The 24,114-nt window shown below is 38.8% G+C and overlaps 1 protein-coding gene across 1 annotated transcript in view; it reads left to right on the plus strand.

Moving 5' to 3' along the window:
* Nucleotides 1-7,977: 7,977 nt before the first annotated feature.
* Nucleotides 7,978-24,114, plus strand: part of LOC139731041 (leucine-rich repeat serine/threonine-protein kinase 1-like) — a 100,363-nt gene continuing 84,226 nt past the window's right edge. Inside the window, exons 1-2 of the mRNA XM_071641925.1 lie at nucleotides 7,978-8,397; nucleotides 11,014-11,179. Coding sequence (XP_071498026.1) covers nucleotides 7,978-8,397; nucleotides 11,014-11,179 — 586 coding nt within the window. The remainder of the gene's footprint in view (nucleotides 8,398-11,013; nucleotides 11,180-24,114) is intronic.

The following is a 24,114-nucleotide window of genomic DNA, read 5'->3' on the forward strand; positions in this document are numbered from 1 at the left end:
TGGTAACAGCTCACATATTATGAGCCAAAATGATGGAAAATTTTGTGTTGCAAACTACTTCCTCAGTTTTTGCCCAATTTCCATGAAATTTGGTACAGATGTGTGCCTTTGGTTGTAGATGTGCAAGACGCATTTTTCGACAGTACCCGAAAGTACGTTGCCATGGTAACGGCATATTAATGGCAGAAGATCAAGGAAAGATCTTGCGGATTTAACTACTTCCTCAGTTTTTTGACCAAAGCTTATGAAATGTTGTTTGGCGGGGGTATAACCAGTCGCTGTAGCGACATTTCTAGTTTTTTCTCTGTCTATCTATCTATCTATCTATCTATCTCTCTATCTCTCTATCTATCTCGCTATCTATCTATCTATCTATCTATCTCTATCTATCTATCTATCTATCTATATATCTCTATCTATCTATCTATCTATCTATCTCTCTATCTCTCTATCTATCTCTCTATATTTCTCTCTCTCACTTTCTATGACTCATTGTAGCAGAATAACAATGTGATGAATATACATGTGATTAAGGTGATTTTAGAACACCTAACCCATCATATCTACCAGTTGTGTATAATGCAGCTTTAAGCTGTTGGTGATGGAGGCTATTTTATGCATGTTTTCTCAACTGTACTCTCTCAACTTTAAATTGATTTCACTAACACTTATGAGAAAAAAAAGTTTGTGGAACTTTTTGTCAATTGAAAGAGAAAGTTAGGGTCTTTAACCTGTTGAGGACGGTTTGATTTTGCTACAACACGCATTTCCCATAGACGCTCGCCCAAGTATACTCGGGACTTGTCCTCAACGGGTTAATTAAAGATGTAAATCACTGTCCTGGGATGAATTATAATTATTATGTTACGTCATATGGACATTTACAAATGAAATACACAATTAGGAATGATCATGGCTTATTCAAGAGAAACTAGTGTTTATAGTAAATGGAAAGACAATATTTTTTTTTTTCAATTGTCATGATGTAAGCTTTCCAATGATGTACAACTCATAGGGTACCGCACTTTAAAGGTGGAAATTTTGTGCAACTAGTAACTAGCATTAAAATAAAAACATGCAAATATTTTTGCATGCCATATGTTCCAGTACTTCCTGTGTTGATTCTGCGGAATTGGAAATGTGCAAAACTCTTCTTACCAGGCGGAGCATGAAAAAGTAGTTGCGTGAAAATATCCACTTTTACAGTATAATGCTTACAGATTTGAAGAAATATGGAATGGAAAGTGATATATTGCTGTGAACTAGAGTGGACTAACTTATAAACCTACAGATAGGACTACGGTACAGTAAAGTATGTAGGGCCTACATGTACAGCATTATTCGATCTTGCATAGATGTAGACCTATTCTGTTACTGTATAAGCTGTTATTTTCATGAGGGTTTAATTTTCGCGAATTTCGCGAATCTCAGTTGGACCGCAAATTTAACAACACGTGAAAATGTCACCATACGCTAAGGTAGTAGTGCGCTTATGTAGGCCTCTGTGTCAATTTGCGAAAACAACATCTCGCGAAAATGTCTGTGACCTCATTCGCGAAAATATCTGTACGCGAAAATGACAGCATATACAGTATTCTGTAAACTTTAAAAGTGAATGCCAATCCAAACCTCTGATATGTATAGTGACAGGAAGCGAGGGAAGAGACCCTGGACTGTTAGGTCAGAGGTCACAGGACATATTAAAAGCTCTATATATAAATGATGACATCATCCAGGCCATTTCTACTATGGATTATCCCATAGATCGGTGATTGCCCCATTTGTGTGAACTATGGGACATCCCATTCAGTGGCAGCTTTAGGGGTTGATAGAGAACTGATTACCAGTAAATACTCTAGTTGTCTTCACTTAGAAACATACCATTAATGTCTTAATTTTCTCTTCTATCTTGGCTCTGTCCTTTTTTTGTGTCTCACTCTCTTTCTGTATTTAACTTTGACAGATAACAATGCACTGAATAGCTACATTGATAATTAACTCTTTCAGTCTCATGAGCAACATTCTGACATACATTGTCATTTAAGGATATTATAATATTAGTCCCCAGAGGATTCAAAGTAGTTTGATGTTTTTCCTTTAAAAAAAATGTAAAAATGTGGTGCAGGAGGGTGTTAAAAGGAAATTCCATCCTAAGCTAATGTTGGATTTTTTGAAAAAAGGGAAAATCAGAAAAAATAGGTCAGTGAAATTTTTTGGAAAAATTGTGATGCATATTTATGAATTTTTGGAAATTCTAGAGGGCAAGACAAAAAAGGCAATTCTTTGTGATCATGTAGGTGTTCAGCAGCTCTGAATTTGTTATGCACTCTCTATAAAAAATTGAGGGAAAATATTCACTCTTGAAGGAGTGAATAATAGAAAAGAGTGAATTTAGAGTAAAATTGGAGTGATTTTTTAGTCAAAAATTCATTTCCACTCATTTTGGAGTGACCTCAGGGATTATTCGAAGATTTTGGAGTGATCCCTGAGGTCACTCTAAAATGAGTGAAAAACAGATCTGACAATATTTTTTTTTTCCATCAGGAGAATAAAAAAAGAAATCAGTGATCCACCTCTCTGATTTTTCTGATTTCACACAAAGCAACATAATATCAAAATGGAAATTCCCTTCAAATTTCTTGGCACTAAAAAAGCAAAATAATCTGGGGACCTGAAGGATGATTACCTCTCTTATTAATGCTGATAGAATGACTCAGGTTTCCATTGATTCATTGTATACAAATGCAAAAAAAAAAAAAATATATATATATATATATTTTTATAATGAAATGGTGATATGTGGATCCTGATCAAATGATTGGCTGAGTGCAATCACATGACCAGTTTTTAAATTTGCCTTTCTATGCCCAGCAACCATAAGTTTTTACCATTGAGTGGGTACTACTGATCACGTAGAGATATACTCTATGTGTGTGGCTGTAGCTTGCTGTAATCACGCTCACTAATGTTACAATTGTATACTTTAGCAATATGCACTCAGTTACGAGCGTGCACTCAATCACATTTTTATTTACTGTAAACAAGCTCATCTTCAGTACCAGTGTGTTTGTAATATTTCTTTTGACACCTTGGCTTTCTCAAAAGCAAGTTCAACATGTAGCTAGTTGGTATTTACCCATGAAGGTAGATAGAATTGAATAGTTCATAGAACTATTTTATAAAACAAATAATGCTCATTTTCCACTAATAAAACAAATAATGCACACATTTAGATTCATACTGTCAATGGATATGCAGCTCACTCTTGGGTATTCACAGTGTTGTGCAACATGCACTCAACTGCGTCTGTGCATGTTACACCAATGTTGTTATTACCCTCGAGTGTAATGCATCTCCACTAATGCCCTCTCACAAGTACATTAAATGATATTTAACTGTACATCTTACTATTGGTCTTTCACAGATGTTCTTTCAGTTTCATGATGTGATTCCGTTTAAATATTGTAGCCTGTAATGTACTCCAGAATGTCAAAATCAGTATATGACTTAGCTTTTTTTTGTGTCCCCTTTCCTGTTCCCAAAATATGAAATAACCTGAAACTTTGATGGGCTTCATAACTGATAAAACAGTCATGTCTATGGCATGATATATCAATTACTTCATACTTGCAGATGTGGGTATTACTGGCTAAATGTATTTTGTATGATAAGGGGGGGGGGGGGGAACTGGCTTAAGCTGAATAAGATTAACAGTAAACAGACAAATGATATTTAAGTTGCAATTTACAGGAGATTAAATCTGTGCTATAAATTCTTTTTTACTCCCTTTGGCCTTTACTGTATGCATTTGCTTCAGTCATATTTGAGTCGCATTTACCTGTCAAGAATAGACCATACCCTGGTCCACTATCCTATGTGGGGGATAATAAAAAATTCCCCCAATCCGCAATCAAAACCTACATGAACAATTCAGTTGAACTGCAGACACTCATAACTTCTCTTTGTTCAAAGCCTTTGCCTGCATGCAACACCTGCATCTAATTGCAAGGAGCGCAGTGCTGAACCCATTGTCAGCACACTGATGGCACCATTTTGCGTACAGGGCTTAATATAGTTGCAGAGAAGCCCTTTATTTACTTCTTCCTGTTTTATTGGCAATGGAGCGTAGTCATTACCAGTGTTCTGTTACAGGTGCCTTTGTTTTGTTTTGTTTTGTTTTCGCTTTCTTTTTTGCTCAGGGGCCACAGTGGGTTATAGCAAAGACCGTGCATATTCTTGGTTTCTATACATGTATATACAATTTATATCTACCATAACATTGTGATGCACATTGTGATTGTCTTCTTATCCTTTAATACCTTGTGCAATATTTATATGATATTGGATGGCATTGAGGTTAATACAAGGAAATATTTTGCTTAGCGAGTCCAATGCTTCCTTGTATTAACCAAAAATAGGACATCCAATATTATCATTATTATCCTACAGAGGATTTTAGCAAAGAATATTTTCACTTACCCTTTCTGTCTCCTTGAGTGCTGTATGGTCTCCTACTATACCGTACTTGATCCTGACATGGGGTATGGTACACGCTTCAGTGCAAGTTAATTCACTTCATTCCCAGATAAAACAGTGATCTCTGTATTTTGATGTACAATTGTAACTAATTAATGTATGAAATTTGTTTGTATAAACACAGAATTTTAGAAAAAAACGCTATTTAGTTAATTCGTGATTGACCAATCACAGACGATTTTGCTTCATATTTCGGGTCATCTCGTATTTCTCAACCAATCACGGTGCAGTTTATAAAATTTGGGGAATCCCCCTCTTGCCGTCCAATATTTCACATATTGGTCGCCTCGGCAAAAAAATATTGGTCGAGTTCAACAAACTTTCTAAGTGGGTCAGAGGTTATGAGGTGCGTCGACAAAATAACACTTGTATTTGGGCTCTGAAAATCCTCTATATGGATAATAATGTTGGATATATCCATGATATATTCCTGCGTAGAGTTCGTTGAGCTGTGGGGAACATGTCAATTGAGGCTCAACTCATTCAATTTCAAGGTGCTGCAGGGACATGTTCAAAATTTCTTTGCGACAAGAAAAACTGTTTGCGACAGTAAAAACCGTTTGCGAACTTTCTTGCAACTGTAACGAACCTTTTGCAACCCTTTACGAACCCTTGCGAAATCCTAAATTCGCTACGTTCACCGCTCAGTGAGATACCCCCTTAAGGTGTATCAGATAAGTTGTGCAAGTTGTGACATGTTTCTAGAAATTCAATATTAACCCAGTGAGGACGGTTTGATTTTGCTACAACACACATTTCCCATAGATGCTTGCCCGAGTATACTCGTGACTCGACCTCAACGGGTTAAATGTAATATTCTTTTTTACCTGAAGAACTGAAGAAAAAACACCTTCATCATAAGTGTCTAGGAGGGATCATCCATTATAGGCATTTTATCACACACACACACACACACACACACACAAACACACTGTGGTATAGCAGATAAAACTCCTGACTCCTGATCGTAGGACCCGAGTTCGAATTCTGCCCAGTGCTCACATCCTCGGACAAGATGTTCTTACCCACCATGTTCCTCTCAACCCAGGTGTACATATGTCTAAATGGACCCGGCAACGCTAGAGTTATAATAATGGCAGGGTCCTCTGGTAGAGCAGTGGCAACACTGAAGAGGCTACCTTGGGTAAATAAGGCCTTATTATCATTATTATTATTATTATTATTATTATTATTATTATTATTATTATTATTATTATTATTATTATTATTATTATTATCATTATTATTATTAGTATTATTATCATTATTATTATTATTATTATTATTATTATTATTATTATTATCATCATCATCATCGTCATCATCATCATCATCATCATCATTATTATTATTATTATTATTATTAGTTGTTATTATTATATAAAGAGAGAGAGAGAGAGAGAAGAGAGATACAGTGTATTTAGTGAAATAATATCAAGGGACATACAGAATCACTATCACCATCCACAATATATAGCAAAGTTTCAGCAGAGATAAATTTTTCTAGAAGCTTAGATGAGATCAAGCACCTCCCTCCTCCTTCTTCTCTTCATCCTCCTCTTCTTCTTCCACTTCCTCTTCCACTTCCTCGTCCACCTCCTCCACCTCCTCCTCTTTCACCTCTTCCTCTTCCTCCTCCTCTTCCGACCTCCTCTTCCACCTCCTCCTCCTTCTCCTCTTCCACCTCCTCCTCCTTCTCCTCCTCTCCTCCTCTCCCTTCCCTTCCTCCTTCTTCTCTTCCACCTCTTCTTCTTCTTCTTCCTCCACCTCCTCCTCCTCTTCCACCTCCTCCACCTCCTCCTCTTCCACCTCCTCTTCCACCTCCTCCTTCTCCTCCTCTCCTCTCCCTTCCCTTCCTCCTTCTCCTCTTCCACCTCTTCTTCTTCTTCTTCCTCCTCCTCCTCCTCCTCTTCCATATCCTCTACTTCCTCCTCCTCTCCTCTTTCTTCTCCTTCTCCCCCTCCTCCTTTTCTTCCTCTTCCTGTCCTTCCTCCAACTCCTCTTCCACCTCCTCCTCCTCATATCCCTTCCTCCTTCTCCTCCTTTCCCATTATAAAGAAGAACATGTGTTTTGGTCGCTTACACTGGTTTTGCAATCAGAACTATATACAAAACAATCTTAGTTTTGATTATTTAAATCTGAAGAGGGTCATGAGATATGGTATATTGTTTGCCATGGTTGCCTTTGGTTTATAAATATTTTGAGATGTACTTGGTGAAGAGGTTTAGATAGCTTGTTCTTCTCTTTGTTAAAATGAGAATGTGAGTAGAATAAATAGTGATACCACTCTCTGGTATTGGTTCTGAATGGTTTTCAAGACTTAATTGAATTTTTTGTTTAACCCATTGAAGATTAGTCTCGAGTATACTCAGGCAGGTGTCTATGGGAAATGTGTGTTATCATCAAAATCAGCTTGTCCGCAACGGGTTAATATCACTGTTTACATATATATATATATATATATATATATATATATATATATATATATATGTTTAGATATACTCAGACTGAATTGATTTATAGCAGGTTTCAAAAGTTGCCTGATTGGCTGAAGAGTCCTTCCCACTGTCGTGTAATAGTTTCCGGTTTGGAAAGGAACCACATGAGAGATATATACATGTATTTGTATAAGAGACGATTGGCTGTTGTGCGTATCAATAATGCTGCATATACTTCACAATTTGTACTACCATGCATCTCTAGATACCCAGGTAGATTAGTGAAACTTCTTCTGAGGTGAGAGATAAGTTTCCCACCCCTACTTTCTAGCCAGCGCGGGGTACATGCAACGTGCCATGTACAAAGTTTGCTGAGTGTCGGCATTGCGCAGATGTCTGGTCAAAAACCAATGTGGAGATTTGCATGGTTCTTTCATCAAACAAAGAAGAATTGGAAAGTGTGAACCCTACCATACACCAACCGTAACGTTCATGTGTGTTTGCAACATCAGGAGTATTTTTTCCCCGTCAGTGATATGTTTATGGCAGGTGTTTGCTCATCTTGTTTACTGTAAAGGTGGAAATTTTTGCAGTGTTGAATTTTTCATGCATTTCTCGCAACTAGAAACTAGCGCAAAAATAAAAGCATGCAAATATTTTTGCTTGCCTTATATTCCAGTGGTTGATGTCTTGATTCCGCAGAGTGAAAGGCATGCGAAACTCTTCTTTAATACCCTGTCAAGTGCGAAAAATTAGGAGCGTGAAAATATCCACTTTTGCAGTATTGATATTTCATCTGGGTGATTTTGGAGTTGAGTTTGTAAACACCAGCTCATTATAGGGACTACAGCACTTTTGCAGCCTTTTTGCACCAAACTTGGAGTAAGAAAAACTTGTAATATGGAAAATTTTGCTTATTTGTTTTTTTTTTTTTGGTGTTCTTCTTTTTGACAGATAGGATGAGAATGGTGCAAGAATCCAGCAGCGCAAGACACTGCTGACATGGTTAGCACTTCGTCCCCCCAGCAGGCCGGGGCTCGGGCTGGGACCGGGGCTGGGAATGGAGCTGGGGCCCGCGGTAGTGGCAGCGGGGCGGGGATGATGACCATGCCGTCGCGTCCCACCCTGCGCCGCGCCCCCCACCGCTACGAGGGCTCGGCGGACGCCGATTTCCGGCCCGACTTCAAGGCCAAGCTCCTGCACCAGGCTGCCATCTACTCCAACGCCAGTCTCCTCCAGGACCTCCTGCGGGGATCCCAGCAGAAGTACATCAACGAGGCGGACTCCTACGGGAGGACGGCCCTCCACGCTGTCTGTGCAGCTGAGGTGCTGGAGAAAGAGGAGAGTGTGGAGTGTGTGCGGATCCTACTGGAGGCGGGAGCAGACCCCAACGTCGGTGCCAAAGAGATCTACAGCAAATATGTAAGTCAGGACTTTTCTAGTAGGGCGCCCTCATCTGTCATAACATTTCCCACCTTAATTCTGAGTCTTCCATGTTCTCATGGAACTTTCTACTGCATGAAGGGACATTCCAGAATGACGCAAAAAAACCCAACTCTGTTGTTAACCCATCAGGTCCTGAAAAACGTTTATTTTTATTATACATATTTGATGTTTATTGTTTAATATAAAGTGTTTTGATAAAAAGGTTTATTATTATTTTGTAACATTAATTTCATTTTACTACTGTAAAAGTGGTTTCTTTCGCGGTGGTTTTATTTTCGCGCTTTGAGGTTGAACCGTGAATTTAACATCACGCGAAAATGTTTTGAACTCGTCGCTTGTTACAACGCTATCATTACCGACCGCAAATTTAAACACACGCGAAAAAGTCGGCACCGATGGAAACTGCGAAAGTTTCTGTACGCGAAAGAAACCACTTTTACAGTATCCTTTATTTGTTATGCTTTTGACATCATCACTATTATAGTCTCTGCAGGCACATGGTACTGGTATGTAATGGGGATGCTTTTTTGCACCCAAGAGAGAGTAGTGTCTTTATGGAGAGTCGTGAGTAATCTCACACTCTTCAATTGAAAACCGAGTATCTTCATATGATAGTCATCCACATTCAAGAGTTCATAAGTAGGTACTGTATGTGCAATAGCAGTCTGTCCTACATGAAACTTATCACCCAAGTGAAATATGTCATCTGTCTAATAGCTTACATCTGTCATAGTCTGTCATAGTCACTTAACCCATTGAGAACGGGCTGATTTTACTACAACACGCATTTCCTATAGACACTTGCCTGAGTATACTTGGAACTCATCCTCATCGGGTTAAAATGAACACCTGGTTGCATAGGGCAATTTTTTTTTAGAACAGTTAGTCACTGCACTGTTGAACTTTGGACATTGTAGAGGAAGTGTGTGAATGCAGAAAGCATTCTGAATGATATCCAGTGGTATGTGACTTGGTTTATTATTGAATCTGTTTATGAAGAGGTACTACAGCTGCACAGGAATGTTTGTTTTATTTCCTGTAAATGCTTTTAATACTTGCCAACTCTAACAATTTGGGCGGTAGGCTACCACTTACACATAGAGATTTTAGCCGGCCGGCTACCGATTTGTTACTCGAATATACTGATTTTGTAGCAAACCTGCCATAGGATAAAATGAAAGTCACAATTCCCCTTCTTTGTGAATTGTTTCCCTTGAAAACAGCTAGAAGATTATGCTTGTGCATCAAATTGCATATTTTGAAGTTTAAAAACAAAAAAACTCCACACGGTGGGAGGGGGACATGCACATGTCTATCCCTATTAAATCTATTGTTAACCAATTATGAGGGCAGTGTGACTGTTATTTTTTTTTCCAATTGAATTGAAGTGAATACTCTTTCAGTAAATCTAAAAATTATTTTTATGATCTGTGTGGCTTACTTTATACCGAGTATTTTGTGTCTAAGTAGATTAAAGGAAATATATTATGTATAATCTACCTGAAAAAACTGTAAACCTGTGTGAAGGGACCACAGGTGGCCTTTGGAGAGAGAAAGCCACTATAGGCAGGATGTCAGTCATTTCAGGTGGTTGAAAATCACATGGTAATAGAAATTACATTCTGTACTAGTCTTTATATGCATGTCCTCTATTCACATTTCAATGCAAAAAGGTCACAAAAGACATCAGATCGATAATGATTGGTATTGAACAGAGCATTGAAAATGATATCCAAAGGGTCATGAACTCTTTATGTGCCATGGTAGGAACCCCCTGTGTGCCACACTATTCTGAGACACCAAGATAGTCCTGCTTTGAGAAAACATTCTGTTTTTCAAATCCTTGTAACTTCTATGGATTTCTGTTAACCGGACATGTAGTGAACGAAATTGTAGAAAAAACACCAAGCTTTTCTGTGATGAAAATGTTATGACAAATCAATGATTGTTTTTCTTTGAAATGACCAATGCTGTTGTAGCTACATTACAGTAAAGACATGACTTTTGCACACAAAACAGTGACATAAACTAAGAATTTACACACAAATCTATAAAGGAACACCGCCTGATAGTCAATCACCACATAAAATGCAAGCTATATGTGAGACGAATGGAAACTCGAGAAAAGCTTTCATTGCACTGTGGCATTTGGCGATTTATCGATCGGTTTGGGCGGGTTTGTGGGTTTGAGCAGAATATGTGAAGTTGGCGCGCCGTGGACTGAGTCGGACGTGCAAACGTGGCACATAAAGAGTTAATATCATTATCATTATACAAAATTACAAGAAATCACCTCAACTAGGAATAACCTGTGGAGAGAGCTGTTCTCTTACAATGTGCATTACAGGCTTTAGGTGTTGAATGAATACATTGGCGAGTTTTAGAAGCAGTAAATATTAATACTTGTTTTGGTTTTCGCTTTGAGTAACAGCCTCATGTCCACTTACTCACAGAAACTAGTAGATTGGTGGATCATTATGAAATATAATTTATGCCGGCATTGTGTGATTATCAATTAGTGCTACTTTGTCAGAGTGTAATTCCATTATTGTAATGAAATGCTGGTTAGTCTTGTGCCTCTGATTCTTCCAGACCCCATTGCATGTTGCTGCCAAAGATGGGAAGCTGCAAATGGTCCGACTTCTGGTGGAGTATGGCGCTGATCTGGAAACGCGAGAGGTCAAGAGGCTGACCGCTGTCGAACTTGCCCGCATCAACTTCCGCCAGGAGTGTGTCCAGTACCTACGAAATAAGCAAGGTATGGTTTGATGATGTGAGTCATATATATCATGATTTTAGCATACATTTTTAAAAATTTCCCTGAATAGATGAAGGTGCCATTTAACAGCAATTATACATAGATCTGTGGATCCAGCAGGCCAACTACACCTGAGCTGGGCGAGAACCTTCTTTGTATGATTCTGCGGATCTCATATGCCGTGATTTGACTGTAAAAGCAATTTGGCTGGATTCGTCACTGGTGGTCCCATCTACTGGAAATCATGTCAGCTCCTAGTGACTTGATAGCCTCCCGCAACTTCACGGCAGGCCTTGAGGAATATATGTATTTTACTGGTATTGCGTTTTGACGATTGTTACCGGTGCCTCATCTTGGATTGACATTTCAATGCCGACATTCAACGGAAGTCACTGCAGCAAACACATTTAGTGATTATCGAAGTAATGAAAAATTCCATCACATATTTTGCTGCATTTATTTCGGATACAATGCTTCTAGCTTTAGTTCTCTTTAAAGGGTTTATAAATAATTGTATCCATTATTGATGACAGTCTCTTCACAAAATTTGTGACGTGTCTGGCGTATAAAGCATATCTGCAAGCTTGTGTGAAAGTCAAGACGGAGTTTATCATTACCATCGATCCTATCCAACTGTCAAACAATTAGTAACTTCCTTGACACACTCTCCGGCATTCATGTGTGTAAGTGTTGCATTGTGATTGTACACGTATGTGTGGTATTGATGGTATGCCATTGATATAAATTCTGTCATTTTTTGTCACATCACGTCAGATTTGATATCAAGTCTGTCATTTCCTGATACATGACTTCAGCTTATGGTATACAACCTGAACACAGAAATTTGTTAACTGCCTGGCAGAAGGACCTAAGGCTTGAGCATTCAAAAATATCACAAAATATTATGATTATTTCATACAAAAAAAAAAGCTTTCAAAACTCTACTGAGTTTTATCACAAATCAAAATAAGATTTTGGGCCGAACTTTCATGCTAGGGCCCTTTTGCCTGACGAGCAACAAAATGTGATTTTCATATTTCTTTGATTGCATTATAGTCTGTTGTGGCCAAGATGGCTTTTTTAGGTGCACGAAATACTAGTCCAGTAGTCAAGTATGAATAGAAATAATGTTATATTATATTGTTACATACACCTTCCAGTGCAATCATTAAATAATTATTATCCCCGTCCTTCATCTTTTATGATGGATAGGCCTATATGTAGCAGAAACCTGTTTAAAGGGATTGCACAGTATTGGTTGAGGGGAGGATTGGGCTTTTAACATTTTGTGAGGTACCAAGAAACCACTTTTGAAATAGTACAGAGCATACCATTCTAAGACAAATTCAAAGTTTCTTTGATAAAAATCGGTTTTGGAATGGCTGAGACATAAAAAAAAGTAAAACAAAGCGATCGTAATAAAAGTGGGTCCCACCTTTTATTAGGATTACTCTGTTTTTGGTATCTCAGCCATTTCAAAACCAATTTTCATCAAATAAACGTTGAATTCCTCTTGCAGTTACATGAGCTTTCATATTTCATAGGAGGTTTCTCATTTTCTCACCCAAAAATGTTAGAAACCTGAAGTTAGGTCTCAACCAAAACTATACGATCCCTTTAAGACGAGGTGATTTTGCTATCAATACGTTTCCCGTAGACACCTGCCTATTAACCCGTCGAGGACAGACTGATTTTGCTACAACACGCATTTCCCATAGACACCTACCCGAATATACTCGGGACTCGTCCTCAACGGGTTAAAGTATACTCGGGTATACTTGGGTATTCTTGAGCTTAGTCTTCAACAGGTTAATGGGGATGATCAAAATCTCTGTTTTTACTTTCACTTGGTAATGGTGATGATGATAAAAATGGTGATTATCACTATTACCAGCATCACTATTGTAGCTGTATAGGAGGGGGACGTAGCACATGTGGTGGTACTTCATTATCTCTTGGTTGTAATCCATGTAATCCAGAGGGGGAGGTTTTTACGTCACACAGTAATGACAAATTCCTAGAATAGAAGTGGGCAAAGCGCTGGCTGAAGCGAGATGAACCCCTGACGTCATCATGGAATTATGCTGACGATTTGTGGTTACGTGTTCTTGGGACAGAGGGGTAAGGAACAACTGGTGGCTGTTCAAATTCATGAAATTCTTCCGTCGAGATGTTTTCATTGCAACTGATTGACAAATTGCCCTACATCGACGTAAATAAGCATATATACATCGATGTAGGGCAATTTGTCATTCAGTTGCAACTGGTGGTTGTCTCATCATTTTGCCCCATTTTTTTTTTTATAATTTTGGTGTTAGGTGTTGAGACTGTTGTTTGAAATATTCTATGTTCTCTTCTTTTTTTATGGATGTAGAGTTCTGGTAGTACTGTATATGCCATATAATTCATGAGTCTAAATTTTCATGAATCAGGAATTCCAACGATTTCCCGAGTGGTTAAATTCGCGATTGTAGAGTCCTGTACTGAACGGAGAAGTGTACACGCGTACGTTGCATTCACATCGGGATCAGAGGCAATATTTTCGCTTGTCTTTAATTTCGCGAATAGCACCCGACTCGCAAAATTCGCGAAAATAAAAACTTCGCAAAATATTTGGCGTATACAGTATATCTGCAGGTCCCTACTTTAAGACTCAGTAGTGTAGGGAGTAATGAGTGGTTTGATTAAATTGAACTTCATTCGGCTGCCCGCAGCGAATAATTATGTGCCTCGAAGCATACGCTCACTGGTAACAGTCGACTCCAGTTGAGATTCTTATGTGTGTATTTTCATAGCGATCAGAGATATTAAGATGTATACAATGTGTTATGGGGTTTCTGGAATCTACGGGCCAGCCGTTCCAGTCCATTGTATAACTGGGTCTTTAGTTCTTCTCCATCGCTATTTAAAGGTGCATAGTCCCGGTAGTGTAGAGGGCGCTGTTGATGATGCTGCCGATCACCGTTAGCATTGATACGAAGATTACCGAAGTTGAGCTGTCGTCAAGAGTAGAGTGCGTAGGTGTTGCTAAGTAACGTTGCCTTCGTTGTCTTCTCTGCGCATTGTGCAGTCTGTAGTAATGCCAGTGTGCGTGCATATGTGCTTGTTATTATGACATCACAAAAGAAGTTTGCTAAAGCTGTCATCCCCCTCAGCCGAATCATGAGCCGTACTGTGATCCGACCACTGACTACAGTGAATCTGACTTCTTCGGACTCAGGGAAGTGGGCCACAGCGTAAGCGCTAAAGAGGAGTTGCTAGCGTAGGTCTCTATAGGAAACTTGCGCCAGGCGCCCGCGTACGCATTCGACTAAAACACCGGGACCATGCCCCTTTAAGAGAATGTTGAGGCATTATCACTTTCTTGACAGGTGCGAACTTGCCATTCAAGAAGAGAGAGATAAAGAAACAGAGGGACAAAGATCGAGGGAGAGAGGGAAGGAGGGAGGGAGGGAAAGAAGGAGAAGGAGAGATGAAAGAGAGCAAGATGGAGAAAGAGAGATAAAAACAACCAGACAAACCAGAACATAGAAACTTTCTCTTGTGTGTTTGAATTATGAGCTTGTCATCCTGTGATCCTGCTTATGGCCACTGCAATTAAGTCACTAAATGTGTTCTTATGTCTTTCTATCTATCTATCTATCTATTGATCTATCTATCTATCTATCTATTCATTTATCTATCTATCTATCTATCTATCTATCTCTCTCTCTATCTATTGATCTATCTATCTATCTATCTATCCATCTATCTATCTATCTATCTATCTATTGATCTATCTATCTATCCATCTATCTATCTATTGATCTATCTATCTATCTATTGATCTGTCTATCTATCTATCTATCCATCTATCTATCTATCATTCTATCTATCTATCTATCTATCTATCTACCTATCTATCTACCTATCTATCTATCTATCTATGTTGTGAACATGGCAGTTAAGAGATTTCAAACACAATTAGCAATTCAAAGCACCATATCAAATAAAAACAACATTTAGTTTTTAAATGACAGATTGCATCACATTTTGTCAGGACTGGAATTGTAGGAATCATACAAGGTACTGTCGAACCTGATCTAATGACCCCCTGGTTACAGTGACCACCTTGTGGCACGATCAGTATCGCGATCCAAATACCATGAAATCTTGAGATTATTTTGGAACTATTGAGGTTATGTATTAGAAATATGATAATATGCGCTACTGCGAGTGTCTGAACGCTACAGCAAATAATCTCTAGACTTTTATCCCATCATTCAAGGGTCAAGGGTCACCATTTTGGTACATTCTGGTCATTAATGTGCAGTTTCGTCGACAAATTATCATGATCTGTAAATAGCGAGATGTATTTGTCCATCTGTAGAGGTGCAAAATATCTCAGTGTTTGGATAGCGATCAACATTGTGCTATAAGCCAGTTCATAGTTCTACTTTGTGCATGAGCAGAAAAAGGTAATTGGTACCAAAACGCATGATGGTTTTTAAATTCACGGAGATAAGCATCTGTCATATAATGATTATTCATCAGTGGCGGATCTACAGGGGGGGTTCAGGGGGTTTAAACCCCCCTCTTGGGCTGCCAAGTAAAAAAAAAATAAGAACATACAAATAAACAACAACTAATTAGTCAATTATTTGAAGACCAAAATCAACAATAAAGGCACTTTTCTTGTGTAAAAGTTGTCAATTTCAAAACTGAATATGCAAAATTTTCGCCCCTAACGGGGCGAAAATTATGATACACTAACAATATACATCATCATATCTATATACACTAATATTTACTTTATGAGTAAGTTTAGTGTATAGATGGTAGCCTCGCGTCCTCGAGTGTGCCCCGTGGAACATACCTCAAGTAAAGCCTACATTTTCCTTTTGTTCTATGCTTTCTTGTAATACAAGCATAATTTGTATTGCTCAAACAATGTGATTTCGTTTTAGCTTTTGATGAATACATTTCAGACGCATGGCAAAGTGAGAGTGGCTCGCTCGCTCTGTCCGTACTTAAAATAAAATGAATAGTTTGCATAATTTATGATCATAGTCCTTCGCAGTGATTTTATTTTTCACTGTGTTTAGTTCCCTAGGAATTTGATTTAAATGCTCTAGAAACGCGACTTTTATACTCTGTTATTACAAAAAGTCCCTATGCGTGGGACATGGGAAGGGGTATCCCCCTCCCACACCCTCTCCCGCTCGGTCGCTTCGCTCTCGCCGCGGATCTCACACCGTCTCATGAAATAATGTTATACCCCGTATAATCATAGTCATTCGCAAATGATTCTATCAACTTTTTATTATCCTAGAAATTTGCTTTTAAATGCTCTATAAACGCGACTTTTGTACTCCCCCTCCCCCCAGTCGGTCGCTTCGCTCCCTCGCCGAGGATCTCAAACCATCACATCAATGTGCCCAACCCCGTCGAAATTTTGCCCCCCCCCCCTAACCAGACGTGTTCCACCGCGCTTGGGGCGCGGGTGGGGCTGCACCACCACCCCCACCCCCCAAAAAAAAAATAGATATTTGGCAAAAAAAAAAGAGAGAGAGAGAGAGAAAGAAAATAGAGCATGCAAAGTAATTAATATACTTAAAATCGCAAGCTGGCAATCCTAAAAATGGAAAAATCTCCCTATTGTGGGAGGGGGAATACCCCCCTCCCGCACCCTCCCCCCCCCCCCCCACTCGCTTTGCTCTCACTCAGTTTGCAATACCCAGCTCAGCCCCTTAAACCCCCACCTTGGAAAAAAGCTAGATCCGCCCCTGTTCATGCAATCCTTGTACATGATACTTGCCATTACATCCACCTGATTGCAAACGTGGTATATGGCAATATGAATATAAACATGTTTTAAAGCATTCAATACAAAAAAAAAGAAATGGATGCTCCCCCCCCCACCCCCCCCCCCCCCCCCCCCCCCGAGGGTTGTTTGACGGACCATTCTGGTCACCTGGTGTTGCTGTGCAAGATCATTTTTTGTTGAACACGAATTTCCTTAAATTGTTACGCTGGGCTAACTTACTGGTAAGCATTATGTTGCTTCGAATACATTGTATATGTGAAGTGCCTAACCAACTAAGAAAATAGAAAGGTCATTTGCACCAATGTGCACATGAGCTAATTACAAACTGGCTTAATTTGTCTGTGTGAATGACACTGTAGTATAGAACCTATGCTGGGGAACCACCATACCGAGTGCGATTTAGTAACCACAGATTTGATTTCCAGAGGGCAGCCAAAAAGTGACCGTGGACAACAACCGTCCAGCGGCATTGGACAGCAGAGTGACCGGCTTACTATAGTTTTGTTGCCGGTGGCATCAAACAAGTGTTGGTGCAACTCGACTACAGCTGCTTCAACCGATGATCATTTTTGAAGGGGTACGGCGATTAGTTGACACATGACTGTGAATCCTTGTACATAATTTTATGTGGTATCATGATGTGTATGTAAATGGGACTATGCCTAAATCCTTACTGCTACTGCATCAAACCTGTCTACAAGGAACATCTTTCAATGATGACCACATTTTATGTTTCTCTTAACAGGGTTCCCAGCCCATAGGGGAAATCAAGAAAAATTATTTTTTTTACATTTTTAACCAGTCAGGGGAAAGTCAGGGAATTTGATAAAAATGCCTCAAATCAGGGAAAAGTCAGGGAATTTTGATTGGCCCAAAAATCCAAAGTAGTCAGTGAGACTCTGTTATATTTTAATGCATATCAAAACAACATCCAATGGGTAAAACTGGAAGTAAATTGGATGTGAAACTGGAAACAAGTTGAAATAGTATCATGGAAATTTGATACTTCATCAGGGAAAAATCTGGAGAAAAATCAGGAAATTTTGCTTTCTGAAAATGCTGGGAACCCTGCTTGAGCAGTTATGTCACTGTACACTAAACCCTGTTTAAAAGACTAATTGCAAGCTACAACAGCCAATTGTTTTTGTATACATGATGCTTGGTATTTCCCTGTTACATATTCTTTTCCTTTCATTTGTAAGCCAAATATCCAAACAATTCAGCAGGAAAAACACAATTTCCTCTCTGCAAGTTTCAGATTTTTGCCTTTTCCTGTTATCCATCAGTTAAGTCCTTATTTTAAACACGGTGTCATTACATTATCCTGCCGACATAAAATCTTGATAGCAATTAAGTCTTAAATCACCTTTTTGGGAAAGGTACACCCTAGTATAGAGTCATGATCAAATAATCTCTGAATCCCTCCTAGAATTATATGCATTTTCATACTTCCTTCCAGGTTCCTCATTATATCACACAAAAAATGTTGGAAACCTGAAGCTCCATCTCAACCACTACTATATGTGACCCGCTACAACAAAAGGATCCGAAAGTCGAGGGAGGAAAATTTTTCTGAAAATGGCATGACATAATTTCCTTACTCTTCTACTTTAATTTCATATATAACACAAATCATAAAAGTACTCGGTTGCGGAGATATCGGTGATTTTATTAGTGCATGTCAAGTTGTTGAGAAAATCAGTCTCGAGACAAACGCCTTCAAAGTTTTCCTTCCGACGCTATCATGATCAAAGGGAGGCGAGACAGTTTTCACCGCTTGACAATAGAAGGTATGCTCCTAGCGACCTCCACGATGTTCATTCAAGCTTAGCGCCAGCGATCTACACACGACCAATCAGTTATCAGGGTGCCACACACTGACCAATAAGATCACTCCCTCGTTGCTAGGGGCGGAGTCTAGCTGCGGCGCTTAATCCAAATCTTCAGACACGTTTCTGTTACGTTAAAAGTCGAAAAATCAAGGCCCAGAAAAATGCTAATTTCTTGCTTTTCCTTTGATCATTTAGCTTCGAAATTTCGGCAGATGGTCGACAAAACATTAGACTACAACATTATGCCAAAAACAAAAATCCGATTGTTATGACCAATTTTGATGATGTGACTTCAAACTCGTTTTCTCGGCTCAGCCAGCAGCGACTTTAGGATCCTTTTGTTGTAGCGGGTCACATATACCATCCCTTTAATCACAAGCCTCAAAATCATTATTCATGTTGGAAAAAAATATTCCTTTTCAAAGGTTTCATCAAATAGGGTCTAAGGGATTGATGTTAAAATGATGGTGAGGATGTCTTGGGTTGGCTGTCATGAACGTTATCTCTTTAAGTTCAAAGGACAAACATTTTTTTTTTTACAATTAAAGGGGATGGCTAGTAACTGATCAGTGGGAATCAGTGGGAATGCTGGAGGATGATTGTTCCAATCATTGTGGGATTCATTTAAGAGTACATTATATATTTATTGTTGTGTGAAAATTATTTGCTTCAGAATGGTCTCATATTCAAGCGATGTGCAGTTTAAAGGGATGGTACAGTATTGGTAGAGATGAGAATTGGGCTTTTAACTTTTTGCGAGATACAGAGAAAACACTTATGATATAGTACAGAGCATACCATTTTAAGAAGAATTCAAAGTTTATTTGATGAAAATCGGGTTTAGAATGACTGAAACATCCAAAAACAAAGTAAAACAAAGTGATCGTAATAAAGTGTGGGTCCCACACTTTATTAAAATCGCTCTTTTTTGGATATCTCAGTCATTTCAAAACCAATTTTCATCAAATAAACGTAAAATTCCTCATAGAATTACATGCTCTTTCATATTTCATAAGAGGTTTCTCATTATCTCACCAAAATATGTTAGAAACCTAAAATTAGGTCTCAACCAAAACTGTATGATCCAGGTTAGCGTGCCTGGTCGGTGACGGGGCATTAATCTGCACATTACTTGAATATGAGACCGTTCTGAAGCAAATAATTTTCACACGACAATAGATATATAATGTACTCTTAAATGAATCCCACAAGGATTGGAACAATCATCCCTCAGCATTCCCACTGATTCCCACTGATCGGTTTACTAGCCATCCCCTTTAAGATAATGTGTGTGGTGTATGCATGGTATTTTACTTGCTGTGTGTTGTTAGGAGTTCAAGAGACCCTTGATTCATTTATGGAGGAGTACTGTCATTTGCAGCTCAAGGAGATTAATGTGTATGATTGATGATTCAGGCTCGGACATCGGCGATAATCTCGTGTCTCAATCCCGAGACTCATCACTCGTGGAAGGGGAGGGTGCTGCCGCCAGTCGACCCCGCAGCTCTGGCAACCTTATCTCCGGGCCAAAGGGGGACTGCGCAGAAACCTGGGCTCCATCATCGAGCGTGCTGGATGTCGTGCACGCTAGATTTGGGGCGGCAACATCACATACTCATCGCACATATCAGGACTGTCAAATATCCTCACCCGGCGGGAGAGCTGGCTATGAATGTATAATCTGGGGTGTGTGTATGTGTGTGTATGTGTGTGTTTGTTTGTCCTGAAATTGCCAAGTCCGTGCCACTTCGATGTGAGCCAAGTTTGCCCGGTCAAAGTAGACCAAGCATTCTTCCTGGATCTGTCCGCCTTGCCCTCGAGTTTCCGAAGGAGGGAGATAGATAGAAAGAGAGAGATATAGAGATATATTCAGGTTGGCTTTCCTTGAATGTGGCCAGAAGTGTACAGAGACTCTGCCAAGTACGGTAACTTTCTCCACCGTGCGTAGGGAGTGTATGTTACATTGGGTTTGTTTCTCTGTTTTTTGTTGTCTTGTTTGTCAGTAGAGATTAAGCGGTGGTTATAATGTTTCACAGCAGCACGGAATGAAGGCCTTTGTCAATCCACCCACACACCCACACACAAACACACACACACTTGGTAAGACAGCGAAGGATGTGCCATGAATTGCTTGAGATCTTGACTTTCCGTATAGTCAGAGATCTCTGTACGTGAGACGTGCCATGGATCTGTATGAAGGATACAAGAAGGCCTGGATTTGTGCACTTCCAAGCAGCGGAGGATCTGGTTTGTGATATTGTCACGGAATTCCTAATATTTTTGGAGGTCAGAGCGTGGGCCAGAGTCTCAAACGTTTGATACCTGTATTGGATTAACTGTCAGCCTCCTTCTGTGTCCATTTCCTGCGCATTGGCACTGAAGCCAAATATTAACTTAAAGGTACATATTTTGTTTTTCTGTGAGCCTGAAGATGCATGCTTGTCGATGTCTTTTGCATGAGTAATGGGTAACTTCTTTTACGGATTTTTTTTTTCTTGTTTGCTTGTATAATGTGTGTGTGTGTGTGTGCACTGTATCTAGGGCAACTGTCTTGTTTCGACATAATTTACGTTTAAAAAAGAACACATATTTTTGCCTCTTACATGGTGTATGTATGGAAGATTCCAGGCTGATTGCAGAGTATGGAACTGAGATCTTTGGACAGTGCCAAAATTTATTCAAAGGTTGTTTGGATCATCTGGTCATAGCAAATATCAACTCAAGTGACTGTAGTGGATAATATGTGGAACTTGGCAAACTTGGCAAGATGCCGACATTTCTCCGACAAGCGCATAGAGACTTATGCTTGTATTATGCACTTATAAGATATTATTATTATTATTGATATTATTATTATTATCATTATTATTATCATTATTATTATTATTATTATTATCATTATTATTATCATTATTGTTGTTGTTTCAGTTGCAATACCATGTACAGGCCAGGATTAGTCACAGCAAATAGTGAGTGTGTAATTTCTGCAAATTTTTCCTTAAGTGGCGGTTGATTCATTTTAACAACCTATGTATTATTTTCAGAGATTTAGTTCATGCATGTAATGTTCATATGTTTAGAAAATACATACACATAGATATAAGATGCATAATGTGTAATCTACTTTAATATCCTCTCAAGGTTCAATGAGACGTGGTAAATTAAGGCCTCGAAAACTCATTGAAATAAACAAAATAAGGAATGGTCTTGGAAAATGATAATAATCTAATTTGTTTGAGTTTTGCCAATTCTGTAATTCCAAAAATTATTTTTTTCAGCTTCAATTCAAATGACGGAATGTTCATTTTTCAACGATACAATCCCAAATTAACATAATGTTGCTGAAAAAAGTTAAAAGTTTTTTTTTAATCTTACCATTATGAAGTCATGGAAATGTATTTGTAGAATAATGCAGGAACCTCGTTCACTAGTTTTCCATTTCTTTGTCCAATTTTACTGAAGTTTTTGCTTAGTCCATAAGCAAGGTTAGGGCCTGGCATTCAATGTATATCAGTGATTAGAGTTAAAGCGCACTCAATAAGGTCATTTTATATAAAGTGTTTTGTTTGTGTGTTTATATGATGTGTGCATATTGTTTTTTCTTTGATTTCAACTAATCTCTCCTCCCCCCCCCCCCCTCTCTCTGTCACTGCAGGGGTTGGGATTGATTGGGATTAGGATGAAATTGATAGCATGATGGGTCATCTGCTTCTTAGCTTAGGTATTTGTTATGGCTACATCGTTTGTCGTCAACTTGTTTGAAAACGTTATCAGTGTTCATTGACGTCACAATGGCAGTAACCTGCTGTAGTCATTGTATATATATTAAACATTATATACGTGTCCTGTTTTTCTTTTTCATTGCCTTTTATGGGATTGCAGAGTCATAATGACATGATGAAAATTGCTATCAACATCTTAACCCATTGAGGATGGACTGATTTTGCTACAACACGCATTTCCCATAGGCACTTGCCCGAGTATACTCGGGACTCGTCCTCAACGGGTTAATACCAGACAGAGGGTAACAAGAGCTTCAGTTGGACATTTGCAGGTTTTTTTTAATATAACAAAAGGGCTTGTGATTAAACTACAGGAACAATTAGCTGCTTGATAGGAACTTTGCTCAAAGTTTTGCTCTTTAAAGCATTCATTAAGGGTGTAAAAATCAAAAGCAGGAGTGACTGGACACAAGGCTACCACTGGCACACATGGATGCAGGAGTATAGTTGCACGTACAGTGTAGCTTGATGTGTGTCGCGTACGTTTTTTAAAACACTCAGTGAACACTCTCGCATGGGCTGAATTTTGTTTTAGATATTTGTATAATGGCAGCTCTGCATTGGCTGTGTTGTTGTAGATACTAATCTTTTTAACATATTCCATGCTGAATTCTGAAATCCCCATAGAGCTGATACACAGGCCGCCAGGTTCCCGTATGGAATGGGTTAACTTGATACATGTATAACTGACATGATTGATATCAGTTGGATATGACCTCATATCTGACCTTTTGACCTCTATTCCATCAAAGTTTAATTTCAAACTTTGTATTCTATAATAATATACAGCAGAAGTTTAAACTAAGCTAGTGAAGTTTGAACTACCATTCCATCTGTATGTGAGCCATTGTCTGTGCTTAAAGTGTATGATTATTGTGTGTGTGGGGTTTTTGTGTGTGTGTGTGTGCGTATGTATGAAGATTATTTGTAGCAATGCTTGAAAATTGTTTTTCTTGTATGCATCATACATGCATTGTATGTACATGACATACTGACCGAGTGATAGAACAGATCGATAGAAATTAAAGTGAAAAGAGATGTATGAAAGGAATAGCATGTGGAGTGTACCCAGGGAAGATAGAAACTTCTATTCTGTCTCTCTGTCTCTGTCTTTTTCTCTTTTTGTCTAAATCTGTGTCTATGTTTTTATCTGTTCAAGGATGCAGTTTGATATTGAAATATCACTTAACCATTATACTGAATTATCTCTCAGAATGACAAAGCACAGGGTGATATAATTGTTTTCCAGGTGTATTATCTTATAAACAATACTTTAGAGATTGTCAATGATCAATGGTCGATGCAGACTTTCGCTCTCACACAAGAGCTATTTCCTGATGTGACATATGTATTTTGTGCACTAGTTCTGTTGGGGCAATTAAGCTAGGGATGAAGAGAAATTGGCAATATAATGGGAGAGATGGTATAAATACTGTATGTTTGGGACAATCATTGTGTTCTAACTTCGTGCTTGTGGAATTAAGCAGTGCATACAATTGTATGTACAGCATCACC

The sequence above is a fragment of the Diadema antillarum genome, unplaced genomic scaffold (assembly GCF_040938485.1).
Source record: "Diadema antillarum isolate AM-2024a unplaced genomic scaffold, OU_Dant_1.0 scf00000022, whole genome shotgun sequence".
Classification (NCBI taxonomy): domain Eukaryota; kingdom Metazoa; phylum Echinodermata; class Echinoidea; order Diadematoida; family Diadematidae; genus Diadema; species Diadema antillarum.